Source organism: Elgaria multicarinata, chromosome 8 (genome assembly GCF_023053635.1).
Source record: "Elgaria multicarinata webbii isolate HBS135686 ecotype San Diego chromosome 8, rElgMul1.1.pri, whole genome shotgun sequence".
NCBI lineage: Eukaryota > Metazoa > Chordata > Lepidosauria > Squamata > Anguidae > Elgaria > Elgaria multicarinata.
The window spans coordinates 6,887,513-6,901,378 of record NC_086178.1 but is presented as its reverse complement, the minus strand read 5'-3'; the positions used below and the strand labels follow the sequence as shown (position 1 = coordinate 6,901,378).

The 13,866-nt window shown below is 50.1% G+C and overlaps 1 protein-coding gene across 1 annotated transcript in view; it reads left to right on the top strand.

The window, feature by feature from the left end:
* LOC134402377 (solute carrier family 12 member 9-like) overlaps positions 1-13,866 on the top strand; it is a 128,542-nt gene that overhangs the window by 72,593 nt on the left and 42,083 nt on the right. The window contains exon 9 of the mRNA XM_063131794.1: positions 2,753-2,877. Within this exon, the coding sequence (XP_062987864.1) occupies positions 2,753-2,877 (125 nt within the window). The remainder of the gene's footprint in view (positions 1-2,752; positions 2,878-13,866) is intronic.

The following is a 13,866-nucleotide window of genomic DNA, read 5'->3' as shown; positions in this document are numbered from 1 at the left end:
TGCTCTAACAGTCACGAGGTTTTTCCTGATGTCCAGCCAGAATCTGGCTTCCTGTAACTTGAGCCCATTATTCCGCATCCTGCACTCTGGGATGATCAAGAAGAGATCCTGGCCCTCCTCTGTGTGACAGCGTTTCAAGTATTTCATAGAATCATAGAATGGTAGAGTTGTAAGGGTCTCTAAGGCCATCAAGTCCAACCCCCTGCTCAATGCAGGAATCCACCTTAAAGCATCCCTGACAGATGGCTGTCCAGCTGCCTCTTGAAGGCCTTTAGGGTGGGAGAGCCCATGACCTTCCTAGGTAATATAGGACGTGTTGTCCTGTAATTATAGTTGAATCCTAGCGGCCTGGTTCAGACAACACGTTAAACCATGCGTGTTGTCTGAACCAGGCTATTGTATTTTAATGTTGCAGCCCCCCTGAAGAAGGCCTTTGAGAGAATACAGGCCGAAACGCGTTGGGCTTTGCAATAAAAAAAACTGTTTGCATACTGAGAATTTGTTTCTCTCCCCCCCCCCCCCCCCCCCGACCTGGCTGGGATGCTCTCCTCCTTTACGGTTTTGGTTATCAAATCCAGAACTACAGCTCCGATTTCCCGTTTCTTCTAACGTTAAGGTGACGTTGCGTGTTCTGAAAACATAATAGCAACGCCTTTTTTGAGATCAAATGTGTAAAGAAATATGTATTTAAATGTGAGTTTCTGGGCAGATTTCCCTTTCGGAAGAGGAAGCAGATTAATGTGGAAACGAGAGAGAAACGGGCGTTTAGAATGAGGATCAATGCTGAAACAAACAAAGGCTGAGAGTCCTCCTTTTTCTCCATGCCAGGTCCCCCTTTAGTTTTTTCAATTGGCTTTTTAGGTAGCTTTTCTATAGCAAAATGTTAGTCTTGTTTGAATCGGACCTGTTTTCCACAGCAGATTTTAAATGCAGCTTTTTATGAAATCTATATAATTGTTTTCAGATATCGGTTGGGTACACCATGAATGCGTGCGGGCTATTCCTCAAATTGCCACTTGTTGGTTTTTAGTTTTCTGTCTGGATATATGCAGCTTGAGAGCTGCCCATCGACTTAAGATTAAAGCAAAGCTCGAATGAAGAGAGGAGAGAAGAGAAGGAACCCCTTTAAAATGGATAACAAGCTGGTTGGAATCCTCAGGCTCCTTTAAATGTATTCTAAGACCCTTTCTACACCTAATGGTGCAGAGGGAGGGCGAGGATCACGCGATATGCTGATCACGAGGTCCTCGCCCTGGATTCACACGCGGCGCGCGACGTCCGGAGAGGAAGCAGGGACGTCACGGCCACCATTTTGGGGGGGCTGGGGGGAAGCAGTGGGGCCGGCATGCAAGAGTGAAGCCTTGCTCCAACAAAAAAGTAAGGGGGAGAAAAACTCCCCCCCCCATGAAATTGGCCCCCAAACCCCCTCCCTGCGATCCAGGGGTGGCGAAATTGCTGCCACCCCGTCCCCTAATGGGCACGGAACCGAGCAGCGCGGCTCTGTGCCCATTTCTGGTGCCAGGCAGGATAAGTTCATCTGTGCCTCAAGTGACAGTTCTGGATCCAAGAGCACCCCCAAACTACGGACCCGATCCTTTAGGGAGAGCGCAACCCCGTCCAGGACAGGGCAAACATCGCCTCGCCGGACAGATGAACCACCCGCTAACAGTGCCTCCATCTTGTCTGGATTGAGTCTCAGTTTGTTAGCCCTCATCCAGGTTAGCGAAGCTCTGGTTCTCTGGGGTTAGCACTAACCACAAGCCGTGCTGTCGCACACAACACTTTAAGCCACGGTTAGAGCCGCAAGCCCTGCTGCAGACAGTCCGGCCGTGGTTAGAGGAGAGCCAGTTCCAGAGGACATAACACACTATGTATTTGACTGCCCCTTATATATAGATATAAGGAAAAGTTATTTAGAGCCTTTTTTAAAGAAAGTGAAATACTGGGGTGCTAAGGAAAAACTGAGTTATTTATTATATTCAACCAACCCATATGTGATACAAAGAGTTGCACTATTTGCAGTGAAAGCTAATAGATGTAGAGCAAAGTTTTTAGATACTATTGGTGTGTGTTGTTATAAAGATTCAGAGATATAAATGAAATGTCACTGAGAAGCAATTAATGGTTTCTGTGTGTCCGCTGTGCTCCTATCTTACTATCCTTTTAGTAATGCATGTTACGTTTTTGATAGCTCTGTAATTTTTAACCATATGTAATTTTTATCATGTATAGTACAGCAAAATGTCAAGTTTGTATGTGTTGCAATGATCTGTGGACTGAGCAATAAACATATTGATTGATTGGTTAGTGCGTGAGCAGGGGTTAGCAAAACGCATCGCCCAAGGCACCTTCGACCCTGTTGCTTAACCCAAAGCCTTAACCAGCAGGGTTAACGGCGTCTTCTGAACAGGCCCATCGATAGCCTTCTCCTCCAGGGAGTTATCCAGCCCCCTTTTAAAGCCATCCAAACGGGTGGCCGTCACGACATCCAGCGAATTCCAGAGTTTGACTATTTGAAATACGGAGTGCTTGGGAGGGGCCGGGGGCCGCTCTGGGATTTGGGCCGCGGGCTACATTTGGCTGCTTCCTGTGTCTTTCCACTGCCCGTTTATGAAAGCCACCTTGAGGCCGTGAAAGATGCAGTGTGACACATTTTGGCATGCGCCAACGTTTTCAGCAAACGAGGCTCGGGTCGCCAACCGTTCATGGCTGCCTGCTACGTCTCACCTCTCTTGTCCTCTGCCCCTCGCAGCTGGTGCTCTTCTCTGGCAAGCTGAACACCATTGCGGCCGTGGTCACCATCTTCTTCCTGCTCGTCTATGCCACCGTGGATTTGGCCTGCCTGGCGCTCGAATGGGCATCTGCCCCAAACTTCAGGTGCGTTGGGCGCGCAGGGGAGGAATTGCTCGGCGTGGAAACCACCCACAAGCTTCCAGGTGTGTTGGGCTGCAACGCCAATCCTCCCCGGTGGTCGTGCGGGCTAGAGGTGATGGAAATTGAAGTCCAACACAACTGGAAGGCACCCGATTGGGTAGGGATGAACTTTGGTATTTCTGAGGGTAGGTGGGAGGTTGTGTGTGGCTGCGTGGATCAAAGGGGAGCAAGATCATAGAATCATAGAATAGCAGAGTTGAAAGGGGCCTATAAGGCCATCAAGTCCAACCCCCTGCTCAATGCAGGAATCCACCCTAAAGCATCCCTGGCAGATGGTTGTCCAGCTGCCTCTTGAATACCTCTAGTGGGAGAGAGCCCACCACCTCCCTAGGTAACTGGTTCCATTGTCGTACTGCTCTAACAGTCAGGAAGTTTTTCCTGATGTCCAGCTGGAATCTGGCTTCCTTTAACTTGAGCCCGTTATTCCGTGTCCTGCACTCCGGGAGGATCAAGAAGAGATCCTGGCCCTCCTCTGTGTGACAACCTTTTAAGTATTTGAAGAGTGCTCTCATGTCTCTCCTCAATCTTCTCTTCTCCAGGCTAAACAGGCCCAGTTCTTTCAGTCTCTCTTCACAGGACTTTGTTTCCAGACCCCCTGATCATCCTGGTTGCCCTCCTCTGAACACGCTCCAGCTTGTCTGCGTCCTTCTTGAATTGTGGAGCCCAGAACTGGACGCAATACTCTAAATGAGGCCTAACCAGGGCCGAATAGAGAGGAACCAGTACCTCACACGATTTGGAAGCTCTACTTCTATTAATGCAGCCCAAAATAGCTTTTGCCTTTCTTGCAGCCATATTGCACTGTTGGCTCATATTCAGCTTGCGATCTACAACCATTCCAAGATCCTTCTCGTTTGTAGTATTGCTGAGCCAAGTATCCCCCATCTTGTAACTGTGCCTTTGGTTTCAATTACTTCTACTCTCCCCACCAGCCCACCCCTTTGTTTGTTTGTTTATTTGTTTATTGCATTTATATACCGCCCCATAGCTGAAGCTCTCTGGGCGGTTTACAAAGATGAAAAAGATTAGATTAAAAAGACGGGGCATTAAAAGTCAACATACAAAATTTAAAAACAAAAACATAAAAACAGCTAACATTTAAAAACGATTTTAAAACACTCAGCCAGGTCAGAGCCTGTTTTGGAATCAGTTAAAACTCAACATATGCTGCTCAATGCCTGAGAGAAAAGGGAAGTCTTAACCTGGTGCTGAAAAGATAACAACGTTAGCGCCGTGGAGATTGTTCCATAACTGTGGGGGGGCCACCACTCCCTTATCACTCACGGGAAGCTATGAAATGGTGGTGCGGGTTCCCATGCCTCTGTTCCCTTGACCGTTGATTGATCGTTTGGTGATTTTTTCAGCTTTTGCACAGTTTTTCTCCCCAATCCTAAAAGGTTGAAATTCCTCTCCTGATGCTTTAGTACCTGGAAGCAAGAGCTTTAAGTTAAAATATCCTGGTCTTTGGGGTCTTTTGGCCTCACCCACCACAGCAGTGCCGTCCCCAAGAGCTTCTCCGACAGAGCTGAAAGAAGTTCCGCACCCAATAAGAACTAGGGCCGGCCCTTCCATTAGGGAGTGTGACACAATTGCCTCAGGCGGCAGGTACAGGGGGAGGGGGAACAGCAGCAGACCTCTAGCTGCTCTCAGGAACTCTCTGGCTGTCTCCCGTCTGTGGGAGGGCAGAGAAGTGTACGAGAGACGACCTGTCTTGGACCCCGGAAATGTTGCCTATCGTGGAGGTTGCAATACCATCGAGTAAGGCTCTGTCCGCTTCTGTACCCAGACTGGGCAACGGGCGACCTTTGGTCTTTGGTCTCAGGCAGCGAAATCACTTGGGATGAACCAATAAAAAACCAACAACACATACCAGCATATAAAACATTTAACGCAGTCCCCAAAATAACCATATGCAGCAGGTTGATTTCAGAACGAAACAGAATTGTCATTGTCTGCCTAAATATAAAAGCTTTCCTAAGTACCAAATGTTTGTTTTAAAAAAATTGAATTTAATCACAGGCAGAGCATTTTATAATGCACACACACACCCCAACCAATTAGGAACCGAGACATCTTTGAAGGAGGTTCTGGGGTACGCGGTTGGTTCACAGCCACTTTTTGAAATGGCCCCACGGCGTACGGCCTCCATAGCATCTTTCAGCACGGCTGGCTTTCCACAGGAGGCTGTGCTCATAGCCAGCGTTGGGACACCCTCACCCTGACCTGGAAGACGTCAGACCTGTGGTCGTTGTCTTCCCCCGGCCCCTGCCTTTCCCTTGATCTCCCCCTTTTCCCTGAAATGCATTTCCCATGCGACGGAGCAGGATGGGGGTCAGACATCCTCTAAACCCCCCGGGCCGTATGCATGTTGCAGAGTAAGTGTGCCTGCTCAGGGACATGTATTGAGATGGTTGTGGGGTGTGTGTGTGAATGGGTGGGAGGGATCCCCTCCCCTCTCCCTCTGCCCCCTCTCCTGCTGGGAGAGGGGGCAGAGGCTGGAGTGCTGGGCTGAAAACAACAGAATGAAATTTAATAGGGATAAATGCCAAGTTCTACGTTTAGGAAATAGAAACCAAATGCACAGTCACAAGATGAGGGATACCTGCCTCAGCATTACTACAAACAAGAAGGATCTTGGAATGGTTGTAGATCGCAAGCTGAATATGAGCCAGCAGTGCGATATGGCTGCAAGAAAGGCCAATGCTATTTTGGGCTGCATTAATAGAAGTATAGCTTCCAAATCGCGTGAGGTACTGGTTCCTCTCTATTCGGCCCTAGTTAGGCCTCATCTAGAGTATTGCATCCAGTTCTGGGCTCCACAATTCAAGAAGGACGCAGAAAAGCTGGAGTGTGTTCAGAGGAGGGCAACCAGGATGATCAGAGGTCTAGAAACAAAGCCCTATGAAGAGAGACTGAAAGAACTGGGCATGTTTAGCCTGGAGAAGAGAAGATTGAGGGGAGACATGAGAGCACTCTTCAAATACTTAAAAGGTGGTCACACAGAGGAGGGCCAGGATCTCTTCTCGATCCTCCCAGAGTGCAGGACACGGAATAACGGGCTCAAGTTAAAGGAAGCCAGATTCCAGCTGGACATCAGGAAAAACTTCCTGACTGTTAGAGCAGTACGACAAGGGAACCAGTTACCTAGGGAGGTGGTGGGCTCTCCCACACTCGAGGCCTTCAAGCGGCAGCTGGACAACCCTCTGTCAGGGATGCTTTAGGGTGGATTCCTGCATTGAGCAGGGGGGTTGGACTCGATGGCCTTGGAGGCCCCTTCCAACTCTGCTATTCTATGATTCTATGATCCTCACTTGCAGGAAGCCTCCGCCCCTGGCCAGCAGCTCTGGGAATCCTCCTCCCCCTCTGGCCCTCGCTCCGTTGGCGGGGAGAAGGGCCTGGTGATCAATTTCTCCCCCGAGCTAATCCCATCAAGCCGAGCACATCGGCCGTGTAATAAGCATTTATGATCCTGTTTAAAAAGCTTTTGCCCTTGAGCAAATACCGTTTTTAGCCAAGAAGGGGAAAAGGGAAAGGGGGCGGCGGGAGGGGGGAGGGAGGGAGGGAAGACCCCGACTGCATTCGGCTCTTTGCAGTGAATTTATGGGACTTGTACTGCTCAGCTCTCTGAGGCGGTGTGCCAGTGTTTTTTATGGAGCACAGTTTACATTAGTGGTAATTAAACTGAAGGGAGCAGGAGATGGGGGGAGTGGGGGGGGTGCATGCGCGCGCACACGCATGCCTGGAGTGGCATTCCTGGAACCAGCTTCAACCTTTTTGGTGAATGTTAACTCTCCTGCAGCCCTGGGTGCCGGCAAGGGCTAGAAAGGCCAAGAGAAGACACGTAACATTTGAAGAAGCGCTGTGAAACCCTGCGTTGCGGGGCTGTTCCAGGGCAGGCTCTGAAGAATGGTTCAGTATGGTTCATTTTGAAGTGGGGAGGAAAGCACCTATTGGCTAGCACCTGGAAAGTCACCAACTTATCTCCCCCACATCACCCTAATCCCTGTAGGACAGTGGTTCTCAACCTTCCTAATGCCGCGACCCTTTAATACAGTTCCTCATGTTGTGGTGACCCCCAACCATAAAATTATTTTTGTTCTTCTCCACATGATCCATTGTCATGGGATGGTTTGCTAATGAAAATAATACATAACAATAGCTTTAATAATACAAGAGATGATACATGACATAGTTCAGTCAATACAGTTTCCTAAGACCATTGGAAATATGTGTTTTCCGATGGTCTTAGGCGACCCCTGTGAAAGGGTCATTTGACCCCCAAAGGGGTCCCGACCCACAGGTTGAGAACCGCTGCTGTAGGAGTTTTGCAAATATTTTGTGGCTATTTTCTCTTAAGGCGTGCTGCTGTTGTTTCTCTTGCTGTGGATGTTAAAAGCGTAATGAGAGAGTCAAGTTTGACAAATGAACCAATGTTCAAATTGCTATTTCGCATGTATTTTAGGCAAGTTGTAAGGATAGAGTCAGTTTGGTAAAGTGGCTAAGGTGTCGGACTGGGAGTTGGGAGATCCGAGTTCTAGTCCCCACTCGGCCATGGAAACCCACCGGGTGACTTTGGGCCAGTCACAGACTCTCAGCCCAACCTACCTCACAGGGTTGTTGTTGTGAGGATAAAATGGAGGATTACGTACGCTTGGGTTTCTTGAAGTAAAAAAGGCGGGTTATAAAGGTAATAAATAAATAATAATAATATCGCGAAGGACCATGTAGTGTGACTACTGTTAAAAGCATAATGTTTTGTCTTCCCACACAGAACATTGTGTGTGTGATAAAAAATGCTGGGCGCTAAAGCTTCATGGGAGATGAAAGTTCTGTTTCCCACTCTGCCACAGGGTTCTCTTATGCCCTTGGCCAAGTCATCAGCCGTGTGCACGTGTGTGTGTGTGTGTTTGTGTGTGTGTGTGTGTGTGACATGACGTCTCCTTTGGGAATTCTTCTGTGCTGTTTCTCTTTTGCTCTCTGCATCGCTGCGTGAGTCGGTGATGTGCCCTAATCCCAAACAAGATCATGAAGCCTCCAGGATTTCCTTCTCTCCCCTATCCCGGAACATTTTTTTCTGATTTATGCGTTCGTTACCCTGGAACAACAGCCCTCCCTTTTTTTTTGCATGCTCAGTTGGCATTGCTTAAATGCACCTCAGGCTTTTTAAACGTTCGTTTTCACGCCGAAAAGATAAATGGGAGGCGAAGCCATGCTCGAATTTATAGGGGATGGTGGCCCAGGGCCCCTTAGCTACTGTTTTTACAAGACTGTTGTGGGGGACATGATTTGGCTAAAATCCAGAGTGTTGAGGGATTGTGGATTTCGTGGAGAGCCCCCTGTGTCACACATACTGCCCCACGTAAATCAAGCCCTGCAGTGAAACTTCTCTCTTGGTTGTTGCCTCTCACTCCTCTGCCTCCATGGCCATCAGAAGCCAGCTTGGGGCAGGGACCTGTCGGTCCGTAGCTCCCGCGATAAGAGCGCGTGCTTTGCCTGCCAAAAGATCTCCCCTGACATCTCCACCACAAAGGATCTTGGGAAGCAGGTAGTGGGAACAACCTCTACTGGAGACCTAAGTGAGCCACCACCAGCCCAGGTGTCCAAGATGGACAAAGAGACCTGGATGGAACTGGCTCCCTGTGTTTGTAGAGCTAAGAGGACTGGCAAAGGCCTCTGTCTGCCCTAAACCCTGAAAAGGTGCTTCCAAACAACGCTGGGAGAGATGGAGCAAGGGTCAGACTTAGAGGAAGACAGCTGTAAGTTAGACAGCAGCCTTCCCCAACTGCTTGCCCTCTAGATGTGTTGGTTTTCAACTCCCAACACAGGAAGAAGGGAAAAAAACCCGAAAGTGGAGAACATCCAAGTCAGGACAGAAAAAAAAAGAGAGAAACAGGTTCTCAGGATGCAAAAAATACTTTACTTCAAAGCCTGATGCATTTCGGCCCATGTTCTTTCGAAGGCCTTCCTTCTATGATAATCAATGGCACCATTGATTATCATAGGAATCATAGAATAGTACAGGTGGAAGGGACCTCTAAGGCCATTGAGTCCAGCCCCCTGCCTAGTGCAGGAATCCACCTTAAAGCATCCCTGACAGATGGCTGTCCCGCTGCCTCATGAAGGCTTCTAATGTGGAAGAGCCCACAACCTCCCTAGGTGATTGGTTCCATTGTCATACTGCTCTAACAGTCAGGACGTTTTTCCTGATGTCCAGACGGAATCTGGCTTCCTGTAGCTTGAGCGCGTTATTCAGACCCTCTGGGAGGGTCGAGAAGAGATCCTGGCCCTCCTCTGTGTGACAACCTTTCAAGTCCTCGAAGAGTGCTATCATGTCTCCCCTCAATCTTCTCTTCTCCAGGCTAAACATGCCCAGTTCTTTCAGTCTCTCCTCATAGGGCTTTGTTTCCAGACCCCTGATCATCCTGGTTGCCCTCCTCTGAACACGCTCCAGCTTGTCTGCATCCTTCTTGAATTGTGGAGGCCAAAACTGGACACAATACTCAGTGCCGAATAGAGGGGAACCAGTACCTCGCACAATTTGGAAGCTATACTTCTATTAACGCAGCCCAAAATAGCATTTCCTTTTTTTGCGGCCACATCACACTGTTGGCTCAGGTCAGACCCAGTCAGAACCACCTTGGACAGCTCCTTTGGACTTCTGACTGGTTCTAACTGAAACCCGAAGCGGATTCACCGCCCCACTGACATCGGAGCTGCCAGCCTCCTCTGCTCTGATGATGAGAAAAGTCCATGAACTCATGCAAGTTAACGAGTTATTTGGTGAGTGAGGGGAACAATCGCTGCTTGAGATCCATGGGAGCTGATCCGGGTCAGAGCAGACAAAACTGGGCCAGGCAGATCGGTGTTGTGACTTGGCCCACTTGACGTTACGTTAGCTGCAGGGTTGTGACCGCTGATACGGAAGGTTGTGTCTGTGTTCACTGATCTGTTTGTGCAAGTGGAAGGCTGGAATTGCGCTCATGCGCATGCTACATGCTCTCCTTCCCTTCCTCCCTCTTGCTAATTTTTTTTAACGCTCTCCCATCGCTATTGGAGGGTCGCACAATGAAATTAATTGCTATTGAGAGCATAAATTACAGAAGCGCCCCCCCCTTCTCTCCCTGCTCTGATGAGTTTCTCGCTCCTTCTCTAGGGTTTCGGAGACGACAGAGCAAATTTTGTGGGCTATGGGGAGAAGGGTGGATTCCTGCATTGAGCAGGGGGTTGGACTCGATGGCCTTGTAGGCCCCTGTCAACTCTGCTATTCTATGATTCTATGATTCTAAGGGGGATACTCCACGGGTCTAGCTGGAGAGAGGAGCAGGGCAGGAAGGATTTTTAAGTCTGTTCTGTTTAGAATGTGGACCTGAGTGGGGGGAGATTGAATATCTTAGGAGTGGGGCGATGAAGATATATAAGGGAATGACTGGGGTGATAAGGGGGGGGTGTTTTTAAAGTGCTTTGGTTCGAGGGAGAATGAGAGGATCAGGGTAAAGAGGATTGTCTTTTGAGTGTAGGATGCAGATAGTCAGTTGGGGTGTATTAAACAATCCTGATTATAAAGAAAGTTCAGGAGTGAAGGTGTGAGAGAAAGGAAAGCGTGTATGAGAAGAGAGAAAGGATTGGATGACAGGTTTTGACAAGGGTCTGAAAAGTCTTATTATGAAACAAAGTTTGTGAACATTGAAATACGTTTTTATTCCGTTTGTTTCACCACCACCAAAAAACCCCACGTGTCTCCTTGGCATTTATTGCCTGCAGTTATATACTGTACATATAACACCCGTTCTGACATTGATTCACCATCGGCACCTATAATTCACAGCGCGTTATTTTATTCCTGAAATCGTTCCTGTTTCACCCCTTCTTTCTCCACATAGTTTGTGGAAAGGTGGCGTTTGTCCCTCGCCTCAGGCTCATAAAGCGGTGGCGCTTAGCTTGAGCAGGGAGCGTCCGCGGACGGGCCTGTGGTAAAGAGCCTGTTGTCGTGGCACAGCACTCCCCGCAAGGCCTTTTTTGGGGGAGGCTGACTTCCCTTGTTCATTTCTCCGTTTCAATCCTTCCCTTTACATGCACAGGGAGTTTCCTGTTATAGGAAGAGCTCCTGTTGCACACATTAAAAATGGGGGTGCAGTTCCACCTGGGAGGGGGAACACATTGCTGCTGCCTGAAGCCCCTCCCCCTCCCCAAAGCCCCTCCCCTCACAATCACCGGACCCCTTTCTCCGTGCAGAAAGACGCACAGAGCAATTGGCCGGTGTCTCTCTGTGCCCGGAGAAAGGCTCTAAGCTTCCCTTGCTCAGTGCGAGAGAACGGCCTTCTCCTGGGCTTAGACCAGCCTTCCTCAACCTGGGGCGCTCCAGATGTGTTGGACTGCAGCTCCCAGAATGCTCCAGCCAGCTGGCTGGGGCATTCTGGGAGATGCAGTCCAACACATCTGGAGCGCCCCAGGTTGAGGAAGGCTGGCTTAAACGGACCCGTGGTCTCTCTCGGCGTGAGGCCTCTTCACATGCCCGTGCGTCCTCCTCCTCCTCCTCCTCCTCCTGTGGCTGATGCCTGATTTGCGTTCCTGCAGGATAGTATTCCCACTAAAAAGATGTGTTTGCGTCGTCATCCTCAAACACCATAGGAGGAGAATCTCCCGTTTCAGTCGGGGAGATGTGGGCTTTTAAGTTTAATGCAAAGCTTTTATTATCTCTCTAAAGAGCTGAATCGATTGTAAGATTTGGATGGCACGCCACCTGCACAGTTTCAATCAAACACTAGTTTTTTTTAAAAAAAAAAACCTGCGGGGAGGTGAATGAGGTCAGGGCATGTGCGTGAAGGAGGCCGAGGCTTGCATCTATTTTTTTAAGGACACGAATGGAGGCTTCTACATTAAAAGAGGGCAATTCCTAGGCCCCATTGACCCACGTTTTCCTTTAGGAAGTAGCCGCTGCCCCAGCGCGCGCCCCCTGCCCCAGTGACACCCCCCTTCCCCGTTGCTCGCGTCAAATGGCAATCCCATCCCTCCACTTCTCTTTCTCTCTTTCTCTCTCCCCCCCCCTTCCTGCCACGGAGGTCTCCGGCGCACACGAAATAAAAAGGGATTTTAATTACCTTTCAGCAAAAACAACAATTAGAGAAAATCACAGCTTGTGGTCTCCCCGCCCCCGGGCTGGCTAATCGCACTCCAGCGCTGAGTGCAGAATTGGGTGTGTGTGTGTGTTTGCACAGAGAGGAGGAGGGGCGGAGGGGAACGCGAGGCCGACTCACCCACCCACGCGGCACCCGCATTTTGCAAGCCGGTCCGTTGCCCACCGACAGGTCCTTTCACCTGGCTAATCGATTCCTTGCACACGCGTGCACACACGCCCACGCCCAGACTTGGTGTGTGTGTGGGTTTTTTTATTTTTGTGGATGCTCAGCCTTGAGAGTGAGACCTTGCTCCGAACTGAGGTGACTCCTCGTGGCCCCCTTTCTCACTCCCCCTCCCCTCCCCTCCTGTCTCTGCCCTCCCTCCTATGAAAAATAACGTGCGTCGGGATGGATGCAGGGAATGGGTACCAAAACGTCAAACCAGGCATGCTCAGAGTTTCCCTGTTCCCCCCCCAAAAACACCTGAGTGGATGTCCTGCTGCCCTGAAGACTCACGGGGGTCACGGAGTGCCCTACCCGATACGAGAGACCCCTGGGGCTTGACAGGTGAGAAGCCATCCTTTCAGGCTTCCATGTCAAGGGCTGCCTTCCGCCGAGTCAGACCGCTGGTCCGTCAAGCCCAGGGATGGACAACTTTCCAGTCCCCGGATTCCCCCGGGAGGCCGCACTCCTGTTGCCTGCAGTGGCGAATAAAAACAGGGCAAACTGCTCGGGAGACTCAAATGGGCCATATTTATAGAATCATAGACTAGTAGAGTTGGAAAGGGCCTACAAGGCCATCGAGTCCAACTCCCTGCTCAATGCAGGAATCCACCCTAAAGCATCCCTGTGACAAATGGCTGTCCAGCTGCCTCTCGAAGGCCTCTAGGGTGGGAGAGCCCACCACCTCCCTAGGTCATCGGTTCCATTGTCATACTGCTCTAACAGTCAGGAAGTTTTTCCTGATGTCAAGCCGGAATCTGGCTTCCTGTAACTTGAGCCTGTTATTCCATGTCCTGCACTCTGGGAGGATCGAGAAGAGATCCTGGCCCTCCTCTGTGTGACAACCTTTGAAGTATTTGAAGAGTGCTCTCATGTCTCCCCTCAATCTTCCCTTCTCCAGGCTAAACCTGCCCAGTTCTTTCAGTCTCTCCTCCTAGGGCTTTGTTTCCAGACCCCTGATCCTCCTGGTGTCCCCCAGCAAATGGCGCGCGTAGGCGTACTGCCTCTGAGACTGAAGGCAGCCTGTTAGGCCCGCCGCTCCTGATCTGTCAAGTTGTAAACCAACGGCTCCGCTGAGTAGGATCAAGCGAGGCCGGGCTGGCGCTGGAGGAGGGGGCCGAGAATTGAGAAGGAGAGGCAAAGGAAAACTTTGCTCTTTGCTTTCCCCTTTTCGTCTCTTCCTCCTGCGAAGGTGAGATGTGACAAAACAAAAGATGGGTGCTAAATCCCCAAATCACAAACAGGGATTTTGTGTGTCCACGTGAGCACAATGCATTTTTGGGGGGAGGAGTGAAGAGGGGGATCTTGCAAGACCTGGAGGGGGTGGGCAGCTCGAAGCCACTGCAAAGTCCCTGTCAGGAAGGCTCCAGCTGCTCACCCACCGCAAGGGCTTCGCCCTTCCACGCCCCGGGGTCAAAGTGAGCGGCGGACCTTTGCTTTTACAGGAGAAAGGGAAAGGGTGCACGTCGTTGAGGCGCCCGTTGCTGCTGGGCTTAACCAACCTTTCCCCAAACTGGTGCCCTCCGGAGGCGTTGGACTGTAACCCCCATCATCCCCAGGGGTTGCAGTCCAACGTCTCCGGAGGGCACCCAGT